Raw genomic sequence first — 26,291 nt, 5'->3', positions numbered from 1 at the left:
GTGCCAAAGTCACGGTTTAAAACTCAACTTCAAGAAGTACATTACAGTGCCTTTCGGGAGAACATCCACACATGCCAATTAGTCCGTCAATGAAACACCTCTAAGAGTTGACCTAGTATTTTGAGATCTGGAAACATATGTGTACTTGTGGTGCCAGGACTTGAGTGCCTGCATGATGTGGTATATCCTTGCACAAGACAGGCAACTGATCATGACCTTCTCCTTGCATAGCCTGGTGAATGATGTATTAGTGTGACTCCTAGATGTATGTTTCATGGTGGGTGCTGCCTGTGACATATGTTTGTGAAGCTGTTTGAGGATCCCTGTGTCTTAGTTAAATTTAGGAGGCCTCTGTGGTTTAAACAAACAGACAGAAAACACTAACCACTGATGACTGCAGTGTTAAAACAATGATTGACGATTAAACACAAGCACTGCAATATCACCACGAAGAGAGAGTAGAATGCGTTTTCAGCAGATAAGATCAAAATAAAACCAGCACAATTTAATGTTTGTCTTTGTTTGTCTTTTTGGCTTTTCCCGGTTAGGGGTTGCCACAGCGGAATTCAGGTCCGCTAATGATTGGCAGTAGATTTTTTTATGGTGCCGAGTTGCCAGCCTGACGTCCAACCTTCACTGAAGGCACGCCCGTTTACGCATGTCTTTCGGAGGCCATTCGACTATGGGGAGGACATGCAGACTCCACACAGAAGGCACTCCAGCCGTGAATTGAACAGGAGACCCTCTTGCTGTGAGACAACAATGCTACCGCTGTACCACCGCGGCTTACATAGCCACATTTTAATAAAGAACAAATATAATCCTTCAAACAACAGGATGTAAATCCTCACAAACAAACAGAGTGAGTGCTTTTGACTATGTCTTCATCAGAAGATCAGAGGTAATATTGCAGTGCCTGTGTTTAATCTTTAGCCTCTGTGGTTTAGGTAGACTACTTTTAGGAGCCTCAGTGTATGTAGGTCTGTGTGTTTGATATGAGCTGTGTATGATTTGTTTAGCATAGTGCTATGTGGTACTGACAACCTGCTTATTATTTGTAGTGGCTTTGTGTAAGAGCTTTGCCTCCATTAACCTTATCTTACTACATTTCTCACACACACTGTGCTATTTTGTTTAAGTAGTAGGTGGTTGTCACAAAACATGAGACCTCTCAGGATGCCCATTTCGACCAAGCTGATTACAGAGACAGAAAGTGCAAATCCATGATACCAGGTGCTTGCTAATGTGGGCTAATAGGGGAGAAGCACTAAGAAGTTGGCATTTGATTAGAGTGCTTCCTATCTAAAATGAACAAAGTAAGTCAACACATGAAGAGCAACACACCTCATCATGTAAACCAGGGCTTCTTTTACACAACTACTGGCTACTAAAAACACTTGGAATTTGTGGAGTAGGTTATATAGAGTAAGTTAAGTTTCTAAGTGCTTGAGCCTGTACAGTGCACTGTCAAACATGGCTCTGTGACGAGCAGCACCACACAAATGTGGGTAATTTATAGCAACGCGGAAAAGCTGAAAATATTCAACTAGCACAATGACTAAAGGCAAAATGACAATCCTCAAGGCTATACAGCAGTCAGAGGCCTGGAAATGGCTGTGTTTGTTCTCTGCTTTCTCTCTGGAGTTAAGGAAATTACTTATAATCACCAGGTGTACAGCTATTATACTAAAGAAGTTGTTTTACTGTCTGGTGTGTGTGTGTGTGTGTGTGTGTGTGTGTGTGTGTGTGTGTGTGTGTGTGTGTGTGTGTGTGTGTGTGTGTGTGTGTGTGTATATGCGCACGCGTGCGTGGGGGTGTGTCTGCGTCTGTGTGTACAGATATCAGAGTAAAGGGAACGTGTGTTATGCATATTTCTGATGCCAAACCCATATTCTTGTAATGTTACACACATCAGTATACAGGCTTGATTTTTCCATTTAAAATGTGTTTACAATATTGAAAGTTTTAGTGACTCAGTCTGAAGACTCTTTAATAACTAATGCATATTTTTCAGACTTACAGTCCAAGCTGAGTGTCCAATGCATCTCGAAGACTTTCCTATGGATGCCCATTCTTGCCCATTAAAATTTGGTAGCTGTAAGTATATCTCACTGATGGTTAATCATTTACATATATGTGTGAAAACTTTTTTTTTTTTTTTACGGAGAAAGAACACGAAAGTTTTCTAATTATGTCATGTGTACCCCCAAAACCAGAATAAAGAAATATAACTTCAACAAAAAGCATTAATTTAGGATATTGTTTCTAGTTATTTAGGAGATTTAGTCATCCCGCATTTGCTGTGCACTGATGCATTCCTCAAAATCTGTGATCTTGCTTAAATGTAGTAAGATTTTAATACCGTTTTTGTTACATTATTTGAATATCCTACAGGCAAAAAATAAGGTAGACAGGTAAACCAAATTATCATAAACATTTACCATAAAAGTTACATATACTAGTAGTACTTATTGAAGCTGTAATGCAGAGATGCAATGACGCTAGATATATGCTTCTGTCACAGCTAATAAAAATGCAAAATATCTTCTTTCCAGTACTTTAGGCATTACTTTTATGTGCAAACAATGCTATCAGCTTCAAAATCTTTTCTTGATTGTTGGAAAAGAAATGGCATAAAAATGTTACTAATACTGTGTCTATCATACTGATTCATCAGATTCATTCTGCTAGGTGCAGTTGTTCATAAGTGATAATTAATAGGATTAATTGATTTTAAAGGTATTACATGTATATTTGAAATTTTAAATATGTTAGTTTATTTGAAAGATGAACCATTTTTTTTTTGCCAAGAGTATGTCCTCATTTACACTGAAAATATTTTTATTGAATTTTAGATTAATGGCGAGTCAGTAGTTGAAATTTAATAAAACCATTGTGGAGGCCCTTTGCACCAGGACTATGAGTAATATCACATCCTTGCTTATTAATCAGGTTGTGACAGGTCTAGGCACTACAGCACACTGAGGACTGCACCTGATAGATGTCAGTGTGCAGGACTCTGTGCAAACAATGGTCATACAGTCCTTGCTAAGCAGCATATAGTACTGTAGCCTAAATCCATCCAAGCAAGAAAGCTCAGCTGGTCAATACCACAAGGTGCATTTCAGCTTCCACTCAGACTGGGGTAGGTCTTAAAGCAGAAAACCTCTGATGACTGCTGGAATGATGGTGTCTTGCAAATGACTGTCTCCCATAAAGAACAAGTTGGCTGTTAGAATTGCAGGACAGCTGATGGTAGACAGGCAGTAGGAAAAATGTGTGTAGCACAAAATTCATATTTTTATGAACTGTGCTCACAGAAGTGATGTTCCAGCATCAGCAACTATCTTGTATGCAGGTACGTCTGCATTAGAACTACTGTGTGTATGAATAGAGATGGAAACATGGGGAAAGACAAATAAACATGACATCACAAAATGCATGGCAGTGCATTAGTGGTGCATACACCACCCTCTGTATGTTTTTCACATTGTAGCAGCAGTATAATGGTATGTGCTAATTAGCAGTACAGTTTTCTGTGTACATACACGCAGGGTTCCATTTAGATGCTCGAAAGTTCTTTTACGCGAATACGAAAAGAGTGACACGTATTGTGTGAACCACAGAAACGCCGAATGTCCAAAACCGTGAAATTCGAAATGTTGAAGTGTTATGGTTGGCCTGTCTGCGGTATAGCTCCGTAAGGTAAGTGTGCGATAGTTACGGACCTTAGGGTTAGGTGCGGGTTAAGGTAAGTGCATAGATGGGTAATGTATGTAAGGTTTAGCGTAGGGTTAGAATTAGGGTTTTGTTAAATGTATGTGTGTGGATTATTTATTTTGTTTTGGTATATCTCTGTAAGGTAAGTGTGCAATAGTTACTGACCTTAGGGTTAGGGTGCAGGTTAAGGTAAGTGCATAGATAGTAATGTATGTAAGGTTTAGTGTAGGGTTAGAAGTAGGGTTTTGGTGCTTTACTTTAGGGTTAGAAGTAGGGTTTTGGTTAGTGTATGTATGTGTTTTTTTATTTTGTTTGGGTAGGCAGTATGTAGTGGGAGGTGGAGTTGGCCAACTATGGGGATTCGACTTTTTGAATTTCATGGTTTAGTGCGTTCGGCATATTCGTGGTTCGCACAATACGTGTCTGTGTTTTCGTATTCGCTTAACAGGATTTTCGCTAATATAATATAGACCCTGTGTGTGTGTGTGTGTGTGTGTGTGTGTGCTTATATATGTTTATTTTCTGTTATTTTCTGATGAAGTGGGTGAACTGGTCAGTTGATCATTTTCAGTCTCGACCTGAGCAAAAGAACATACAGTATAAGACAGTTAAACAATACATTGTTGTATGCATTTGCAACAGCACATAATTCCATCAGTATTTGCAACAGTATTTTCACCACATCTGTTTGACAGTTACCATCAGCACAATATTAATAGTATAATATTATGGCAAAGGTATTACACCTAATAGTTCTTCTTTTCTTTATTTTTCACTTTATCCAGAGATCCTCTGTGTTGCTGGGCTAACATTCATTTAATAATCCAAAGCTGTAAATATATTAGAAGAATAAGGTTCCTATGGTATGACTGCAGCATTAAGCAACACTTTGCTTATTGTCTTGTCTAATCATTCCACTGTTCCATCTGCTTTGAAATGCTATACATAGTTTCATTTTTGCTTGACTTGCAGCAACCTTCACAATGCTTTGACACAAAAGGAGTCCTGACCTGACCTAACTGCAACATATGACTGTCACTCTGGCAGTTGCATTAGCAGTGGTTACCCAGAAGGGACTGGTTTTCAGGTATATTTTGACACAATCCAGGATAAATAATATGCATTGCTGTCCTCTACCTGATTTACGTGAAAGACCTTTGAGGTCTACAGTTCTTCTTTTTAATGGGATCTTGGTAATGTCACAGTTACCAAGTAAACCTATTTTTTATGGAGAGGTACACTTATGCTTCAGGTGTGAGACATAACTTTATTCTACTATTACATAGACACACATGCCAAAAATGTATATATGGTGACTTTGCTTCTGTCTTTTCTAGACCAGGGTGGCCACCAAACCAATGGCTTTCTGCATGGTTCAATGCCATGTTCCTTTCTGTCTGATGATCCTAAAGCTATTTACAGCTCCTTCCCTATTTTAGTTATTGTAAGGTTGCCTCAAAATAAGAAAGACAGCAGCAGTACTGACAGCCCTGTAAAATGCACCATCATTTGTTGGCATTCTTTCAAGCTTCATAGAGCTCCCTAAATAAACCACTCTAAAGTAATGGTGCTTTAGCTGTAGGTTTGTCATTGCTGGCTTCCCATCCTCCAGCACAGTGTCATGATTGGGTTCAGCCCCCCCCCCCCCTTGGGTAACTTTCTTCCAGGACCAGTGCTTGTTTTCTGTCCTTCTTAGGTGACTCCTCATGTAAGTGGGTGAAGGGAACATTTCTACAAGCCTCTGGTGCCACTTGCACTTTAGAAACATCCTTTCCAGTTCATGCTTTATGTATCAGACAGGTGTCCTACAGTGTATGAAAGCTGGGTAGTTGTGTAAACTCCTTTCTCCATGGATAAATGTTACAGATAACTGAGCAATCTCTTGATATCCAGCTCCTTGTAAGCGTAGGATCACAATGCTAACAGAGTCTAAAACAGCCTCTACATCTAGTTCATTTAAAGACATTTTGAATTTTTGCACTGACAGCTGACAACTGAATCATAGTATGATGGAAGACACCATATTCAGCAGTACAGCTTTCCTGATCTGTTTACATTATAAGCAGCATTAAAATGTCTATTAACTCTGTTTTCTGATGAAGTTCATTATCAACGTGAACAAAAGCACTTAAACTTGGACATCAATGTTATCATCAGTGCAAAATACCGTACCATCAATGTTATCATCAGTGCAAAATATCATAGCATCAATGTTATCATCAGTGCAAAATACCCTAGCGTCAATGTTATCATCAGTGCAAAATACCTTAGCATCAGTGTTATCATCAGTGCAAAATACCTTAGCATCAATGTTATCAGAACTTCCAAGGCTGTAGGAGTATTCTGGCACTCTCATCTTCAGAGCACTGGGTGAGTTTCACTGATTTGTTGATTGACCACATTTGTGGCTGAACTGGTCTAGGCTATAGCCTTTTTTAGGTTAGGTGTAGATTTTTGTGCAGCTTAGACCATTATGGCTTCTGCAGTGAAAAGGTACAGACACAAACATGCTGTGAAATGCTGTGCTACTGTTCTGCTTTACTGCTGGTCAATGACAAGATCAGGTGAGAGGTTTGCCTTACCCTCTTGAGGTTCATCATTGAAGATATATTCCTGCAGGCTGATCCACTCATATAGTGACACATCCTTTAGATCACTTGAAAATTAGCAGGAGAGCCACAAAATAACTGGGTGCCACTTTCCAAAGTAGTACCTGGCGTGCATCACCTTCCAGCTTTTGGGAGCACAATGAAAACCACTTCTGGGCGGAACCACCAGAAAAATCCTACCCAGTAAACACTGAGCGGTATGACAAGGTGTTCGGTAACAGCATGAGTGCAAATATACTCTTGGTGGGGCTTTACTATCTGTAGCATGCTTTTATGCAAGGTTACTTGGATGCATAGTAGCTTGGCTTTTTTTTGGGGGGGGGGGTGGTATTTATTTTTGCTAAGGTTTTACAGAATTCTTCCATTCCAGAATCATTATTATAATAACGTCTGCAGGAATGGCAGTATGGGCCAAATTCTTTACTTTCTTTACCTGTATGAAGAGTGTGACACTTTATTCTGCAGCATTTGCTTGAGTCACAGATACAGAGTAAGCACTCTAACAATATAATTACATTGTTATTAAGCCAAACGTTCAGTCAAGAATAACGTTTATATTATTGCACAGTCTTGTATCTTTTAAATCAAATCTTAAAATAGGTGTTACTTTCACTCAAACCGAAGAAAGTGTAAGATATGTTTACAGCATGCTCCATATTATCGGTAAGTTGTTTGATTAATCTGTGCTAAATTTCATTTTTCCTTAGTATCTCATTCAAGCACAGGTTGTAAGTCTTCCAGTTTTAACTTTCTAAACCAGTAAGCACAGTACATTTTTCTTTCAAGGAATACAAGTTCAAGTGTACCCTGTTTCAGCCTAAACTTCCTCAAAAAAATCACAGATGCAGTAGATAGCAGCCATGCAGTTCATACAACATATTTGGCTCTAGCCAAGACTTTTACTTTTTCCCCCAGGCTGGTTTTCAAAATAAACTTAAATATCTGAATGTGGATCCTTATGTTGAAAGACAGATCACAAACTTGCTGATAGATAGAAGCCATGTCGTTAAAGTAGCAGGTGCCACTTCAGAAAGCAAAAGGGTGATTAGAGGTATTCCTGAGAGCTCATTACTGAGATCCCTTCTGTTCAGTATTCATTGTTTGTATCTCCAAACATTATCCCAGACATACTGCTAACTAGATATCTGATGTTGTCAATCTTCATCCATTGACTCTTGGGTATTTGGTTCTGATCCTCTAAACCAGTCTGGTTATTATACAGCTTGCACCAGCCAAATATCTCTCAAGCTAATACTCTACTCACAATGCCCCTCTCCAATTCACCTGAGATCTCATTTGTAGCTCTTATAGCAAGAAGCCTCAGCCAACTCTCCTCTCACAGCTAAGTAATATTCAAAATGTATTAGTCTTTCTACTTTCCTTTCCTATAAAACTTTAATATTTTTCTTTCCTCTACCCACCTTTTTTACTTGTGTGTGCATTTCTGTACACATTGGTGTTCTTTGTGTACCATTGTTTATAGTTGTAATTTTTATACCCGTTGGTATTCCTTTCCCTACCATCAGTGGTCGTTTTTCCTCTCTCCTTTTCTATCATTTTGGTAGTTCTTTCTTTCATTGTTGGTACAACCTTCTCCTTTTCCTGTCTATCTTTGTGTGTGTGTGTGTGTGTGTGTGTGTGTGTGTGTGTGTGTGTGTGTGTGTGTGTGTGTGTGTGTGTGTGTGTGTGTGTGTGTGTGTGTGTGTGTGTGTGTGTGTGTGTGTGTGTGTAGCATGACTGTTTATTTTTTTGCCACTTCTCGATATGGTAGATAAGTCCAAAGGCACAACTGGATTTAAGCAGTGCCAGGACTGCAGCTGAAAAATGCCTAACTCTGATGGACATATGGCTTGTGTGTATTGTTTAGGTGCTCCACATTTAGACAAAGAGTGCTCCATCTACCAGGCCTTCAGTACTAGGGCCTTGGTAGAATGTTGTAACAAGCTTATTCTTAAAGGGCTTCATAAGACCCCCCCCTTTAAAGAAGCTTTATCCAAGACCAATAAGTCTCCAAAGGCCTTTAGTTCCAAAACAAGTCTTTCTGTGCTGATGTCTCCATTGACACCGACATCAAGAAAACAAAAGTTTCCTTCAGTTGGTTCCTCCTTCAAACCAAGAGCTAAGGCTATGAAGCTCTCTGAATCCACTTATTCTTCTGCATCATTCACCTCTGCGCCTTTAGCAAAGGCGCCAGCAGCAGCACCGGCTCCAGCACTAGCACCAGCGTTGCCACTGGCTTACTTGATTTCCATGTTGTTGCCAGCATCTCCTTCTGCACAGCAGAGGGTCATAACGCCCCTTCGGTGCCAAAAAGTGATCCTCTTTATACACCCTGGATAAAGTATTCCCCTTCCGTTGTCCCCTTCTTTGGTCAACTTCCCGTCCCTTTATAGAAAGGCCATAATCTCCCACTGGATTGTCTGTTCGCACCTCCAAGAGTCTCACTGAAGTTGATGTGGTGAGATTGGTGGACCATCTCCACACAGCTAGGGCTCTTTCTACTTCTTCCCAACCCCCTGTTCCCTCCTGGAACAGGGATAATTTCTCCCAGGACTCCTACAGTTCTTTCTCTTCTGACCTCCTCGGAGGCTTTAGAGCTCCCCACTGTGAAAAGTCAGGTTCCTACTGTTCCTGCACTGACAGCCCCCTTGCCTTCAGTTCCAGACTTGGCTCTGACCACCTTGGTTCCTTTGGGACAGGTGGATTCTTGAGATTGTGGCTCTGCTGTCAGGCCCAAGAGGTTTGCGTCGATTCCTGTTTTTTGTTCGGAGTTGTCCTGACCTCTTGGGACTCTGGCAGCTGGGGTCCTTCCTCGGCTCCAGCTTTAGAGGTGGGTTTCTCTGGGCAGGGTGTGACCCCGGTTCCAAGTTCTTCTTTCTTGGTTCCTGGCTCTGATCCCTCCTCGGGGGAGGGGCGCTTTCCAGGTTATGGAGAGAGCATTGACCAGTGCAGGTTGTCAGGTGGCTCCTGCTGTCTCAGAGTTTCATCCACTGACCCCTTCTTATCAGGACAGGGAGCTCCAAGGTTGCAAGATATCCCAGCTGAAGACCACCCTTCTTCTGAGACCTCCTCGGACATTCCCACTGAGGAACCTCTTCAACAGAAAACATGTAAGAGGAAACACCTGGACTCCCCTGAAGAGGCCATCACTGAGGACACTGATTTTGATGATGGGGAGGGATCCCCCGATCCCCCCCGGAAGACATATCCTTTGGAGATATTCTTGAGATCCTTAAACAGAGGCATAACTGGAAGCCCAAAGACCCTACCTCTGAGGAGTCTGTGTACTTGCAAGCCTTTGGTTCTCACCCATCTACTTCCTGGGTGACTGCTCCCACTGACAGTCTCATTAAACTGATCATTCAGCAGGCTTGGAAATCTCCTGACACCATAGAACTGATTCCCTGGAGACTGGATAAGATCCTTTCTGCACCTGAAGACTACCAACATTGGGGTTCATATTAGAAACTCAAAGGCCCTGTTCAGCGAATACGAAAAGAGTGACATGTATTGCACAAACAACGAAAACAGAGAACATTCAAAACCAGGAAATTCGAAATGTCGATTCGTCATAGTTGGCCCATCTGCGGTATAGCTCCGTAAGATAAGTGTGCGATAGTTACGGACCTTAGGGTTAGGGTGCGAGTTAAGGTAAGTGCATAGATAGGTAATGTATGTAAGGTTTAATGTAGGGTTAGAAGTAAGGTTTTGTTAAGTGTATGTGTGTGGATTATTTATTTTGTTTGGGTATATCTCTGTAGGGTAAGTGTGCGATAGTTACAGACCTTAAGGTTTGGGTGTGGGTTAAGGTAAGTGCATAGATATAGTGTATGTATGTGGTTTATTTATTTTGTTTGGGTAGGTAGTATGTCGCAGGTGGTAGATTGGCAGAGTATTACGATTTGTGATTTTAAATTTTGTGGTTTACGGAATTCGTGTAGTCGTGGTTCAGTAAATATGTGTCGCTCTTTTTGTATTCGATGAACAGGACCTTTGAGCTTATAATATGAACATCAAGATTGGGCTAAAGGGTTAGCAATAGGTGCCATAGTGGTAGCAGCGGCCACCACAAAGGAACTGGCTGAGGAAAGTTCCTCTGATTATCCCCCTAATCAAGAGTCTAGAGCAATGGACAGATTTGGAAAGCGAGTTTATGCATCATTGACCTTCGCCTTAAGGTCCTCAAATTTTCTGGCAAACTTCACTAGGCTCCAGAGGTATCTGATCAAGGTACTATCAGACACCCTAGCAGGTGATGTATCTGATAAGGTCCAAGAAAAAGTGGCCTCCCAGCTAGCTACCCTGGAGTCTATTTATAACTCAAACATGAGGCTTCTTTCATATGTAGCTGAAGGGATGACCAGGTCAGCTGGTTCAGGTGTTGCTATCAGATGACACACCTGGATGCACCTGTTTGAGTTAGCGGAGCCATTCAAGTCTTCCTTCATCAATGCTCCCTTTGACGGATCTTTTTTGTTCGGCCCCAAAGTTAAAGAAAGTCTGGTTAGGTGTGAGAAGGATGGAAAGACCCTGTCTGCTGTGGGTGTACATTTTTCTGCTCCCCATTGTTCCTATTCTAGGAATCAGAGGAGTGGGAAGATGTGGTTCAAAACATCCCAAGGGCCTTTCCAGGACAGAAGTGGTGGAGGCTTCCCTCGGGGCAATGGGGAGAGCTCTAATGGAAGACACCAACTCCAATTCAGAGGTGGCCCACAAACTCAGGGTTTCAGAGACTCTTTCTCTGGCCATTCCTACTAGAGCTCCTGAAAGGAGGCCCAATTGCTTATCTCTAGAAGTGGTCAGGGGAAGATTTTCTCTGCATGCAAAAGCCTGACTACAGATAACCACAGATGTTTGGACGCTGAGAATTATTACCCCAGGTTATTCTGTCCTCTTCACCCTTTATCCCAGATCTCCAACAAATCTTGCCAATGTTCCACCCAATCAGAGAGACCAAGCAGCCTTAGAAATCCAAAAACTACAAAAAAAAAAAAAAAGAGTCATCCAAGAAGTCCCACCAGACCAGATAGGATCCAGATTTTACTCAGGGTTATTTGCTGTTCCAAAAATGACAGGGGACTTGAGACCTATACTGGATCTCAGCCTTCTAAACAAATGTGTTCAACATTCCAAATTCCGGATGGTCACAGACCCATCTAGAAGAAAACGAATGATTGGATATGCTGTATAGACCTTCAAGATGCGTAATACCACATAAAAATGGAGAAACGCTCCAGAAGGTTTCTACGCTTTCGGCTGTGAGCCAGTCACTTTCAGGTCAGGGTGCTGCCCTTTGGTCTCACCACAGCCCCCAGGGTGTTCACCAAATGTATGGCAACAGTAACAGCTCACTTGAGACTGCACGGATTCCAGGTGTTTCCACATATAGGCGACTGGCTCATCACTGCTTCCACCAGACTGCTTCAAGCAACAGAGTTTATTCTGCATTTCTTCATGAACTTGGGTATCACAGTCAATCAAACAAAATCTCAGCTAAGCCCCTCTCAAGATTTAGAATTTAGAGGAGCTCATCTGAACACCATCTCTCATGTAGCCTCCCTTCCTCAGCACAGATTACAGAAGATAAAATCCCAAGTACATCCTATTCTATGCAAAAACAAAGTTCCAGCACTATTAGTCCTTCAAGCATTGGGTTCCATGGCAGTGACCATCACTCTAGTCCCATTAGCATGGTTCCACATGCTGCTACTACAATGGCTTCTACCACCACAATGGCCTGTTCTAACCCATCCAATGAACTACCCCATACTAATCACCATTCGCTGCAAAAAAGACCTATCCTGGTGGATGGAATACAAAGAAATCCTATTAGATCATCCATTTGTCCTCCTCAACCCAAGGCCATAGTAACCACAGATGCCTCCCAGATGGGGTGAGTGTCATTATCTGGGAAGAACAGCTCAAGGCACTTGGTCCCTGATAGAGGTCAATCTGCATATCATTGTCCTGGAGTTGAGGGCAGTGCCATTAGTGTTGCAAGCCTTTCAATCTGTCCTCACCCTAGGGACTATTGCAGTCCAATTGGACAAGGTATCTGTACTCTGGCACATCAGCAAACAAGGGGGAACCAAGTCCTACCCCCTGTCTCTAGAAGCCCTCAGAATGTGGCAATGGGCTATTTCCTCCAACTGCTTTCTGATAGCAACAGACATCCCAGGGAGTTCAAACGTGATAGCAGACCAACTGAGCAGATGCATTCTACTGCCTCACAAGTGGTCTCTCAATCCCAAGATAGCAAGGAGGATTTTTTTGCCGCTGGCGCCAGCCTTGCTGTGACCTTTTTGCATCACCCCAAAACAACAAGTGCAGAAACTACTTTGTCCTAATCCCTCCTCGGGGAGTCACCAAGAGACACTTTTCTCCTTGATTGGCCCCTGAGTTTTCACTGTGCCTTTCCTCCCTTCTCTCTAATTCCACTCTTTCTCAAGAAAGCAGCCAGGTTGAGAAGCAAAGTGATCCTCATTACACCCTATTGACCTCAACAAATTTGGTTCTCCTTCCTATGGCCTCATCTAGTTCACTGTCTATGGATTCTGGACCCAATTCCAGACCTGCTGTCTCACCCTTAGAGACTGGTGCACCCCAACCTTCAAAATCTCAAGGTCCAATTCCACTATACACCAGGCATAATGATATACCTACCCCAGTTCAGAAAATTCTATTGGCTTCCCATAGACCATCCACCAGGAAACTCTACCTTAGTAAGTGGAAGACATTTTTCAACCTGGGCTTATGATAATGATCCATTCTCAGCTCCTGTGGAAAAAGCTCTAGAATTTCTAGCCATTCTTTTTGAGCAAGGGGCTTCTGCCTCCACAGTTAAAGTGCAATTAGCTGCCATTTCTACCTTCCGTAATGGTTTTGGGGACCTTCCTCTAATTTCACATAGACTATGTAGTGTTCCTCAAAGGAACCCTGCATTTAAGTCCTCCATTTAAAGACCCATTACCCCCATGGGATCCAACCATTTTTCTTTGCTCTGTGGTGTTTACTCCCTTTGAGCCAACAGAGACATGTGACTTAAAGTTTCTTTCATGGAAAATGCTTTTCCCCATAGCTATAACTTCCACAAGATGTGTTTCTGAGATGCAAGCTTTATGCTCAAAATCCCCTTACTTAATTTTCCACAAGGGTAGAGTTTCACTCAGAACCAGTCCATTCTTTCTTCCAAAGGTAGTCTCATAGTCCAACATTATTCAAACCATAGATTTGCCTGTTTTCTTCCCCAGATGTTCATCGTGTTACATTGCTGCAGTCGTTACACTTGGGTTATCCTGCCGTCAGGCGGTTCCCCAGTCGGCCTGAGTTCCAAAGTCTTGGTCCGACATCGGTTGCTGTCACCTCCTCCCTGACATCAGTGCGACAGGGGTATATAAGATGCAGCCAACGCCATTTTCTTCAGTCTTTCTTGCCATGCGGTGCCCGAAGCAAAAGCAGTTCGCAAGTGCCGGTCGGCCGTCTCCTGAGATTTCCATTCCAAATCCAGAACCGAAGTCTTCTACAAAGCTAAGTACCCCATTGGGGAAACTTTTTCTTGCCTCAGACCGATGTCAGTAAAAGTTAATAACTGTATTTCTTGTGGGAAGCAAATACCTCATAAGGATTTCCATTCCTATTGTATCCCATGCCTAGGCCCAGACCACAACATCACTGGATGTCAGTTTTATGCTAGGTTTAACAAGCGCACTATTAAATGTTGCTTTGATTTTGCCCAACATTATTTTGGTAGAAAATTCAATTATACCATGCCGTCGGAACTTCCAACGACCAGAATACACAAAAAACGCAAAGACAAGGATAGGCATCCCATGCCCAAAACTGACGACGAAGTCTCTTCTAGGCCAGTCGCCAGTTCTCTGGTTTTCAGCGAGGCGCCTTCGCAGCCCCTGACGACCGCTTCTGTAGAACCACAGGCCACCTCTGACTCCCACATGGAGTTGGCTGGGCCTTTGGATGCACAAGTTATTCAGCCTACCGTGACTAACCTTTCAGAGGGATCCAGAGTAGCTGAGCAACCCACAGCTTCAGAGGGTGTCTTCATACCTACTCAGTTAAGCATTAAACCCTCAGCTAAGTCTAAGCCTCCTTTAAAATCAAAGAAACAAATATAGCATTCTCCAGGACAGGCCTCCATGCCTCAGAAACAAATGCTAAAAATGGCCGAAGACCTAATCACTCTGATCAGGGGGTCCCATCCCCGTCCTGATAAAAGGCTTAGACAGGATGCAGACTATGACTCATCCGACCAGGTGTCCATCTCTTCTGATTCATCCTCAGACCTAGGATACTCTTTACCCCCTTATGAGGATTCTGATGCTGAGGAATCAATTCCATCAGCCTCACCGCCTGAGGACTACACCTTTGGGGAAACCCTTCATACCATGAGGGAGCATTTCCACTGGGGAGGCCAGGATTACTCAGAATCCAAGAAAAGGCTCAGTGACTTCCTTTTATTACCTCAACACAGACCCCTTGCTATTCCACCAGTGTTAGATATTGTGGATGATGTGTATACTGAATCCAGTTTAAATCCTGATTCCTTACCTCCAGCCCCTGTTAAACCTGACAGATACTACAGAGTCCCTGACTCACATAAATTTCTGTATAAAAGCCCTGTAGCTGACCCTGAAACCATTTCTCAGGTACCCAAAGGAGTTAAGGCCTCATCAGCCAAGAATCCAGTTCCCTCTGACAGAGATTCCAGAGCATTAGACAGATGGGGAAAGAAAGTATATACGTCTGCAACTTTAGCAATGAGAGCCTTAAATTGCCAGTTTCACATGCTAAAATATCAGCAATTTTTACTGTCTCAGTTAAAACAAAAAATGCTTCCAGAATCAGATCCTCCTAATTTAAAAGAAATGCAGGATTTATTGCATGCAGCTGAACAAGTGGGAAAGCATACTTTGCAATGTGGTTTTGATTCTCTAGAGGCCTCCTGCAAAGCAGCAGTTACAGGTTCTGTCATTAGAAGACATGCTTGGTTAAAAGAACATACGTTACCAGATCATGTTAAAGCAAAATTATTGGATGCACCTTTGCAGCAGGATGTGTTATCTGGAGTTAAGACAGAAGAGGTATTAAAGAAAATGGAGGATAAGGCAAAATCTATGCAAACGGTGAAGGATTTCTTACAGGTTCAGCCTCCTAGATTTAGCAGAAACTGGCCAACTAAGAATTGGTCCTTTCCAATTACAGACAGACCTCAAAGGGGAAGATACAGACGTCCAAGAGGTAGAGGTCAAACACAAGGTCCTTACAGGCCTCGACAATGGGTTGCATCAGCCCAGAAAGAAGAGGAAGACAGGCCCCAGCCATCTAAAAAGCAGCTCCATTGACTTCCCACTACAGCTGCCAAACAAATCCCTCTTGGCAGCCCCCTTGGGAGGAAAACTGGCACTCTTCTACCACAATTGGCAAATGATCACCAAAGACAAATGGGTTCTTGACATTGTATTTCAAGGTTACAGATTCCACTTTCACACTCTGCCAAGGTTAAAAGGAATGCCAAATCTGCCACCAAATCAATGGGCAGAGGCTCAAAAACAAATTACAGCACTCATGGATGTGAGAGCTTTTCAAAAGGTACCATCACAGGAGCAAGGACAAGGATTTTACTCAAGACTCTTTCTGGTACCCAGAAAGGACAAAGCCTGGAGGACCATTCTGGATCTTTCATCTCTAAACACTTACCTGGATGTTCCGAAATTCAAAATGTTGACATTACAGCAGCTTCTTCCCATGCTGGGCAATAAAGCTTGGCTCGTGACTTTGGACCTCAAGGAGGCATACCTGCATGTCCTATCAGACAAAACTACAGAAGATACCTCAGATTCATAGATGGTTCAATGCACTACCAATTCTCTGCACTGCCCTTTGGCTTATCTACTGCGCCCAGGGTCTTCACAAAGTGCCTGGCACCAGTACTTGCATTTTGCAGACAGAAAGGAATTCAAATTTATCCGTACCTGGATGATTGCCTGATTCAAGCAGAGAGCAAGGACATTCTTCTAAAGTATCTGGTGTTTGTAAAAAAGTTATTAAGTTGCCTGGGGTACACAGTAAACAAAAAGAAATCAAAACTAGTGCCCTCACAAGCTTGAACACAACAGCTCAGATGGCCTATCTCATGCCAGACAAGCAAGGACAACTGACTCAATACTTTTAATTGATGGCAACAAAGACCCAATTCCCTGCAAGAACAATTCTGCAGGCCTTGGGTTACATGGCATCCTGCATACTACTAATTCCATATGCCAGATTGCATATGAGGAAACTACAATGGTACCTAAAGAATGTATGGTCTCAACACTGTCAAAGTTTGGAAACAGTTATACCACTAATCCCTTGCCTTCAACAGGAGTTTCAATGGTGGGCTCAAGCTTGTCACCTCAACAAGGGACAGCCTTTTACACAACCCACAGCCAGGCAAACACTGACAACAGATGCATCGGATTACTCTTGGGGAGCACACATGGCAGGCAAATGTATTCAGGACACGTGGCCTGCAGAACAAAGGCATCTTCACATCAATCAAAAAGAGATGCTAGCTGTACAAAATGCCCTTATAGCTTTCAAGGACCTGCTGCATCCAGGACAACTACTGCTAAAGACAGACAACACCACAGTTATGTGGTATATAAACAAGCAAGGGGGCACTCACTCCTACCCCCTATGCAGACAAGCCATGACCTTGTGGAACACAGCTATAAACCTTCAAGTTCATCTGCAAGCACAATTCTTGCCAGGAGAGAAAAACACACTGGCAGATGACTTAAGCAGAAACATCATGGATCACCATGAATGGGAATTGAATCCACAAATATTCAGAATGATAACACAGAAATGGTGGAGCCTGGACATAGATCTGTTTGCATCCCCAATAAACTGCCAGCTACAAAAATTCTGCACAAGGAGTTACCATCCACAAGCATGGAAAATAGACGCCCTCTCATTCAGCTGGGAGAACCTACAAGTATACGCTTTCCCACCTCTACCTCTCCTGCCAAAGGTACTCATAAAAGCCAGGCAAGAAGAGCCAAAGATGATCCTGATTGCACCAGACTGACCACGCCAGCACTGGTACCCAATCTTAAGGAGCTTAGCACAAGAACCACCCTGGATTTTGCCTCAAATCCCACATCTGCTGACTCAGCACAACAATCAAATACTACACAGCCAGCTAAAGACCTTAAACCTAGCTGCATGGAAGATTCCTTAGTCAAGCAAGCAATGCCTCTCTCCAAAGCTGTTATGGATGTCATTCTGGAGGCCAGAAGGCCTAGTACCAGGAAAGCCTATTCGGATAAATGGAAGAGATTCTGTGCCTGGAACCAAGCTCACAGCCTTGACCCTCTTGTCCCAAACATTCCTCAGATACTACAATACTTAACTGAGATGCTGGACAAATGCCTCTCCTTCTCATCCATCAAGATCCATGCCTCTGCCATCTCTGCTCATTACAACACGGATCCACCAATTTTCTCTAATCCTCTGTTAAAACAATACCTCAGAGGGACTAAAAACATAAGACCGCCCCGTAGAGTACCTACTCCAACTTGGGACCTCAACTTTGTTTTGGATAAGCTAACTTTACCTCCTTTTGAGCCAGCTAATACAGCAGAATTAAAATATATCTCTTGGAAAACTGCTCTGCTCTTGGCAATAATATCAGCACAAAGAGTTTCAGAATTACAGGCACTAATGGCAGTGGAACCTTTCCTCATTTTCCACCAGGACAGGGTGTCTTTAAGAACTAACCCTACGTTTATGCCAAAGGTGGTATCCGGTGTGGCTCTAAACCAAACTATTCACCTGCCAACTTTTTATCCTAAACCACAGAATAAAGGGGAGAGACTACTGCACTCTTTGGACATTCACAGGGAGTTACGCTTTTACTTGGACAAAACCAAAGCTTTCAGAAAATCTGAGCAATTATTGGTAGTATATGCTGCAGGAGAACAGGGAAAAGCCATTTCAAAACAGACTATTTCAAAATGGATAGGACATTGTATACATTTCTGCTACACATACCATGGAAAACCTGTACCTAGCAGCATTAGATCTCACTCCACCAGGGCAACAGCCACTTCAACTGCCTACCTCAGGGGAGTACCTACCAAGGATATTTTGGAGGCAGCAACTTGGAGTTCTGTACATACCTTCACCAAGCATTACCATCTGCCTCTGTTCTCTAAATCCAGAGCTGGCTTCGCCACTGCAGTGCTGCAGGGCCTTATAGCCACCCCTAATGCCTTATAGAACCAGCCACCCTACCTCAGCTTTGGGATTCTACCCAAGTGTAATGACTGCAGCAGTGTAACACGATGAACATAGTACAGTTTTGTACCTACCATAAATGTAGATGTTCGAGCGTATTCACTGCTGCAGTCCAGGTTACCCTCCCTCCTTCCCCTGTTACTGGCTGGTACGTACCTATGTCTTCTACCCTTACTACCTATGGGGAGTATTTGCTGGTAGCTGTAAGTTGTTTTTTGCTTTTCTTATGTATGTTTTATTAGCAATTGGAATTGCCTACCTACTTAGAGGCACCTGACATCTGGGGCAAGAAAAACTGAAGAAAATGGCGTCGGCTGCATCTTATATACCCCTGTCGCACTGATGTCAGGGAGGAGGCGACAGCAACCAACGCCAGACCAAGACTTTGGAATTCAGGCCGACTGGAGAACCGCCTGATGGCAGGATAACCCAAGTATAATGACTGCAGCAGTGTATACACTTGAACATCTACATTTATGGTAGGTACAAAACTGTACTTTTTTCCAACAAAGGCGAATATTGCCTACATTTGAGGGATATTCACAGACAATTACATTTCTTTCTCAACAGAACTGAAGAATTTAGAAAATAAGAACAGCTGTTTGTATCTTTTTCTGGCACAGCTTTAGGGAAATCTGTTCCTGAAGTTACCTTGTCAAAAAGGCTAAGTGATTGTATTACTTACATATCGACAAGGTCAACTGTTGATAAGGACAGACAACACCACAGTTATGTGGTACATCAACAAACAGGGAGGCACACATTCGTACCCTCTATGCAGGATGGCAATGGACCTCTGGAATGTGGCCCTGAGCTTCAACATTCAGTTACAAGCAATTTTTGTGCCAGGAAAAGAAAACATTCTGGCAGACATACTAAGCAGAACTAGCACGGATGCCCACGAGTGGATGCTGCATCCGGACATCTTCAAAACCATTACAAGAAAATGGGGACTACCAGAAATAGACTTATTTGCATCCCCACACAATCACCAACTGAAGAAATTCTGCACAAGGACGTACCACCAACTTGCTTGGAAAGTGGACTCCCTATCTTTCATTTGGAAAAACCTGACAGCATATGCATTCCCACCACTTCCTTTGATGCACAAGGTGCTATTGAAGATCAAAGAGGACCGTCCAAGGATCATCCTGATAGCTCCGGACTGGCCAAGGCAACATTGGTACCCATTACTGAGGAGCATGTCTCAGGAACAAATATGGCCTCTACCCCTAGTTCCCTTACTGTTAACACAGAACAACTACAACACCCTGCATCCAAACCTGAAAACACTGCAGCTGACTGCCTGGAACATTGCCTAACACCAAATAACCCAAATTTATCCCAAAGGGTTAAAGACATTATCTTGGAGGCTCGCAGACCCTCAACAAGAAAGAATTACTCAGCAAAATGGAAAAGATATCACATTTGGAGTACTGCAAAAGGAGAAAATGTGTCACTGGTAAACATAGCCAACATCCTGGAATACTTGGCAGAGCTCTACCACAACGGCCTGTCCTATTCTTCCATTAAGATTCATGCATCAGCTATTTCAGCAGAATACAACTTGGATCCTCCAGTCTTCTCACATCCTCTGCTCAGGCAGTTTCTGAGAGGAATTAAAATGTAAAACCACCTAGGAAGCCACCATTGCCAGCATGGGACTTGAACTTTGTGCTAGAAAAGTTGACACTCCCTCCTTTCGAACCAGCAGCAACAGCAGAATTACAATACTTATCATGGAAAACTGCCTTCCTGCTTGCAATCACTTCAGCAAGAAGGGTATCTGAGCTACAGGCATTAATGGCAGTACAGCCCTTCCTGATCTTCCATCAAGATAGAGTGTCCATGAGAACAAATCCTACTTTTATGCCAAAGGTGGTCTCCAGGGTATCTTTAAATCAAGCTATCCACCTACCTACATTCTTCCCCAACCCACAGAACAGGGAGAAAGACTTTTGCATACCTTGGATGTACATAGACAATTACGCTACTACCTGGACAGAACCAAGAGCAATAGAAAAACTGACCAGCTACTGGTAGCATATGCAACAGGAATGGAAGGAAAAGCAATTTCAAAACAGACAATCTCTAAGTGGATAGGAAATTGCATTAGATTTTGTTACTCCTACCATGGGAAGAAAACTCCAGAAAACATCAGGCCTCACTCTACAAGGGCTACAGCCACTACCACAGCTTTTCTACGAGGAGTGGCTACCAAAGACATTTTAGAGGCTGCTACTTGGAGCTCCGTGCATACATTTGCCAAGCATTATAATTTACCTTTATACTCCAGATCCCGAGCAGGTTTTGCCACTGCTGTCTTGCAAGGGATCTTAACTACACCATAATCTTATTTCTCCTCCTCCCCAGTTTGGCTATGGTATTCTACCCATTTGTAAGGACTGCAGATGCATCCTTGAAGGACATAGTACAGTTTTGTACCTACCATAAATGTAGATGTCCGATAGGCATGCATCTGCAGTCAGGATTACCCACCCTCCTTCCCCTCTGTGGTACTCCTAGGGTATTTGCCCATCTTGTAGCTGGCTGGGGGAATCTATTATGGTGTATTTGTTTGTATATATGTACATACATGCTTATTTTTTGTTTGCTCTCTACTATTTGGAACCATTTGCATTTATCCAAATTTAGCCTTCCTAGAGGGCACCTGGCATCTGGGGCAAGAAACACTGAGGAAAATGGTGTCGGCTGATGCCTTTATACCTGAAGAACTGCAGCTGTGACGTCGGGTGAAGTGCGACACCAGCCGAGGCCAGACCCAGACTTTGGAATCCGGCCGACCGAAGGGCTGCCTGACGACAGGACAACCCATTTGTAAGGACTGCAGATGCATGCCTATCGGACATCTACATTTATGGTAGGTACAAAACTGTACTTTCTATGGTTCTCAGGAATATTCTTCTATAGGGCCACCCAATATCTAAAGTAGCTGGGCGACTCTGTCCTAAGAGTCAAGAATAGATGAAGATTGACAGCATCAGATAAAGAAGTTATGTTCTTACGATAACATTCCATCTGTTTTGTTGATTTTCATCTGTTATTGGCATCCCACCCTCCTTTCCCCTCCTGTGAATTCCTGGAGGAGTGAACATTTGTCCTGGGTGCCTTGTTAGAGTTCACCTTGGACATGACTTCTTCATATTTAGGGTTCTTCTGGCTTTCTATAAGTCTGCAAACTCAATCTGAGGTGAATTAGAGAGGGGCATTGTGGACAGAGTATTAGCTTGAGAGATTTTTGGCAGGTGCGAGCTGCATAACGGTCAGACCCGTTCCAAGGATCAGACCCAGCTACCCAAGAGTCAAGAATAGATGAAGATCAGCAACATAGATGGAAAGCTATGGTAAGAACCTAACTTTTTTCTCCAATGACTGCAAGATGGGTGATATCATGTACTCAGCAGTTGATACCAACAAGGGCTAAACCATACAAATACATGTATTAAGAAAAGGGTTTAAGTTAAATGCAAAGAAGTGTAGCATTGTCACCTTTGGTAAACAAAACAGAACAGCTCTTTACATCATAAAGACCACTTCACTCATACTGCTGAATCTCTTAGCACAAGAAATCTGGACAAAGCAAAAATAATTGGGTGAGGCAAAGGCCGTAAAACAGGGACAAGTTTGAAATATTGCTCTTAAACTTAGAAAGTTGCTAGAATAAAAGATTTTGTGCTACTATGCATTTTCTGAAATACATGGTCTGAAACTCAGATGTCTGTCATTATTTAGTGAATTCAGTCCTCACTGATTTGCCAGAAAACCACAATTTTTATGAGGAACTTAACAAAAGTATGAGGCAAAAATCTGGACATTCTGCAAAAATCTTAACAGTTGAGCGGTATTACTCCAGTCCCATGTAATATGGTCATCAGAGAGCTGGACAAACCTGTATACAACTCCTTATCTTTTGTCCGCTGTGCAGCAACACTAGTCAGGAAATCCTTCTGTGTAGCCTAGGTAATTAATAAAGATATCTTGTCCAACTCAAAAGAAGTTATCTTTCCTCTACACTGTGCCATGATCAGAAAAAGTTATAGAATGTAATGCTCCTTTTTATATGTGGCTATCAAAACATATCACATAGCTGCAAAGACCACAGAGGTTCCGAACTACAAAAATCACTGACTAAAGACCCTCAGCTATCAAGACAGACTTGAAATGTTTTTCTTACACTCTGTCTCATATGGACTTATGTACAGTGATTTGTGTCTGCCATTCTGTGCTTTTAATGGTTTAACCATTGTGATCTTCTACACCACTCCAAAACAAACGGTTTTATAAATTCTTTAACTAAAGAATCAAATCTGCATCAACAAACATATAAGACATGCTGAAGGACATATTTATTACACTGTTTCCCCATCTCTGGAATATATTACATAAAAAGCAGAACGATACCTTCGCTTACTTTAAGGCAAGCCTTGACATTTAAATGGGGGGCTGTTAATTCATCCCTGACCTGATGTAGATTTCCCTCTTGGGTGAAAGAGGTGCCTTATAAGTGTGGGCATTGACAAGAACTAACTCTGTCTTGTACACTCCATGAATATGTAAGTGCCTTAAACCCTTAAACCACCCATGTTTTTTTGTAAATCTCAGTGAACTTCACAGATAGAACAGGAAGGAAAATGCATTGATGTATAACATAATGAAAAGCTACCTGTAGGAAAATGTCTCATTTCACTTCCAGTTTAATAATAACATAGTATAGCACTGCATTAATGAATGCTGTAATCTGTTTGCTTGTTTCACCCCTTCTAAATTGTGATGATGTTTCAGTACATTATAGATGTAAAGCTGGTATTACTAAATGGTGCCTCACCTTAGGCATACAAGGTCATTGTTCTTGTTAATCCCCAGTGATCTAACAAGGATACAAAAACCTAATTATCGATTAACAGGTGCAAATCATGCTACTGGGCTGCTGGACTTCAGCACCACTACTTTTATTAAAATGTATTTTATTTTTTGTTTTAAATAAAAAATATAGTAGTGTTTGTTTACAAGTTGCCACAGAGAAAACTACTCAACTCACACGTCACAGCTTTTACTGTGCATGTCTCCCCTTCCATGACCCATTATAATAAACAGCCTAGCCTAAATTATTAGAACATATTGTGAGTAAGGAAATTATACACTACAACTCCATCTGCTTTTCTATTGCTACTTAAGCAGCTCTTCCACGTGAGCAGATAGAGAAGACAGCCATTTTAAACTTTAATTGGCTGTGGTGATGGTGAATGACTGTTACCTGACAGTATGTATTTCAAAAGAAGTGAAACCAGGGAGATGAGTTTATGCTACAAATGGCATGGATGGTGTATTGTTTTCAAGTTGGTTGTTGAGCAGTTCATGTAGTCAGTGGAAGCTCAAAGGACATGAAATTAGTAACTGCAAGACATAAAGCTTCCACATGAAACCGTCACAGTCCATCAAAATTATATCAGAAATAAAAATTGAAGAGAATTCAGATGAAGGCCTTTCGCAAAATTCCAATTGCAAACTTTGAGACTGCGATGAAATTAAGCTATATCACCATTCTTAGTATAAGTGTGAATAACATAAGAGCAAAAATGCTGATCACATGATAGATCATTGATTGGTCATACTTAACACTGTCTGTTGAGCTACAACATTCACTGAAGATGGATTCTTGGCATTTTGTGATAACTGAAGGCCTTACATTAAATGATGCACCACAGATTCTAACCACTGATATTGGCAGTGTTTTATAACAGTAGTGGGTAAAGATCTGCCTGTATAGTGAGGTTCTATGATGATACATTGTGTCTGGTAGTGAGCCATGGGCTTCCATATCCAAAGTTTGTCAGGGTAATTCAAATGGAGCATCTGAGTTGTGCTCCTAATCATTGCGTATAAAGTTTATATATTCTTTCTGATAACAGTATGCCACTGGTAAATGCCAGTGATGAAGTGGGCATCAGATGTGGTATTTTGTGTTCATATTCTGGGAAGTCTAGCCACTGGAATGTATTCTCTAAAGGTCCATTGGGCTTGGTGAGGTGATAGCAAGCAGTCTGCAGTCAAGGACTGTTCCATAGCTCTTCCAGTTTGAAATAAATTTAAAGCTATGTAGGTTATAAAGACTTGTGAAAAAAAACAAGGAGAGATGAAATAATATTTTATTTTACTTCTTAATTATTTGTCATTGTGAGTCACTCCTTATCAATGCTGGCTTGTTAACTGTTTTTTAAGTACCTCAATTTACAGAAGAGAGAGAGTGAGAGATGTTTTTAAAAGAGGAACTCTGGTACTCTTGTGTGATATTGGAAGGAAGCTAGGTAACACAGCTTTTATACGGAGTAACGTTCTGAGTTTATGAGACTTTTCCTTACTGCATCATAACAAGTAAATAAACATTTTTTACACTTTACTGCATAAATATTTTGCAGCCTTAAACCAGAATTCACTTACAACATTTATTTTTCTCTGATACACTTGTAGTCCACTTTTTATGTTTAGGTAATCCGAAACCACATGAAGTATGTCCATACAGATTCATCCGCATTCTGGACTGATCTTAATGTCCGAGAGTTCCCACATTTTGCTCTTACTTAACTAATTTCCTAACAAGAATATGTTCAGTTCACTTGCTTCAGCATCTGACAATTAGTTTGTTGTTTTAAATGTTTAGTGGTCTTAGGTTTCATCATTAATGGAACATGATTACTCACTTTGTACGACTGAAAGCAACCACTTCTTTCTCAGACTAGCTCTGACACATATCCTGAAGAGGAAAGCTACTGCTTGGAGACTTTTTCACAACAGCAGTAATATATGCCAGTGGAATTATTTGTTTAAAATTGTACCCCTGCTCAGTGTTAACCATGCTTTAATATAACCCTGCCCATACCAATTAGTCATTTCCATTCATTTGCTCCTTGCAGCCTCCGATTGCTCTTAAGTCATCATCCTGCTCTGTCCATTACAAATCTAGATGCTGCAAAACAGAACAAAATAAATAGATTATATATTTTCCTGACTGTGAACACAAGTGCATCATGGTGAAATGGGGCCTGTAGGAACAGTAATGGAACGAGAATCCCCCAGCTATACCAGTATCCTATTATGTCTGTCCCCAGTTACTATAATCACCATTCAATCTGACCAGTGTGTATACTATTTTCTTCTTTACCTTTACAATGACCCCAGAAATTTGGATTTACTTTTAAAATGTTTATTTATTGCTTAATAAAGTAAAACGCACTCAAATTGAAAACAGACTGGGACAGTTGACTGGACACAAATTACTCTTTTCAGGGGCTTTCCAGGAGCACAGATGTGTAAAAATCTGTTAACCAGTTTACTGTGCAATTTAATTTAATCCTGACTTACGCTCGGGATTAACTCTAACCTGTGGAACTTGTTTAACTTGCTTACTTATGTAATCATTGTAAATAGTCTGTTTGTAATATGTAATGCTGTATCTGCTTACCCTTGGAGCTTTTCTCCCCGGGCCTCCGCTGAAAATGGACATGCATCCAGTCGTACTATCCCGGTCAACAAATGTAAAATAAAAAAAATAAAAAATAAATTTGTAAAGTTACTTGTTCAGAGTCACACAGAAGACAAACAAAGGTTGAGAGTATCAAACGCTGTGTGGAGAAACTGAAAACA

General features: G+C 41.8%; 1 protein-coding gene across 2 annotated transcripts in view; it reads left to right on the top strand.

Annotated features, from left to right (window-relative positions):
* Positions 1–26,291, top strand: part of GABRA2 (gamma-aminobutyric acid type A receptor subunit alpha2) — a 1,382,295-nt gene that overhangs the window by 728,127 nt on the left and 627,877 nt on the right. For both annotated transcript variants that reach the window (XM_044061400.1, XM_044061401.1), the window contains exon 5: positions 2,015–2,097. In XM_044061400.1, the coding sequence (XP_043917335.1) occupies positions 2,015–2,097 (83 nt within the window). The remainder of the gene's footprint in view (positions 1–2,014; positions 2,098–26,291) is intronic.

Source organism: Protopterus annectens, chromosome 2.part0, assembly GCF_019279795.1.
Source record: "Protopterus annectens isolate FY-2018-M chromosome 2.part0, PAN1.0, whole genome shotgun sequence".
Taxonomy (NCBI): Eukaryota; Metazoa; Chordata; order Ceratodontiformes; family Protopteridae; genus Protopterus; species Protopterus annectens.
The sequence above is the reverse complement of the archived record's forward strand: the minus strand, read 5'-3'. Positions and strand labels throughout refer to the sequence as shown.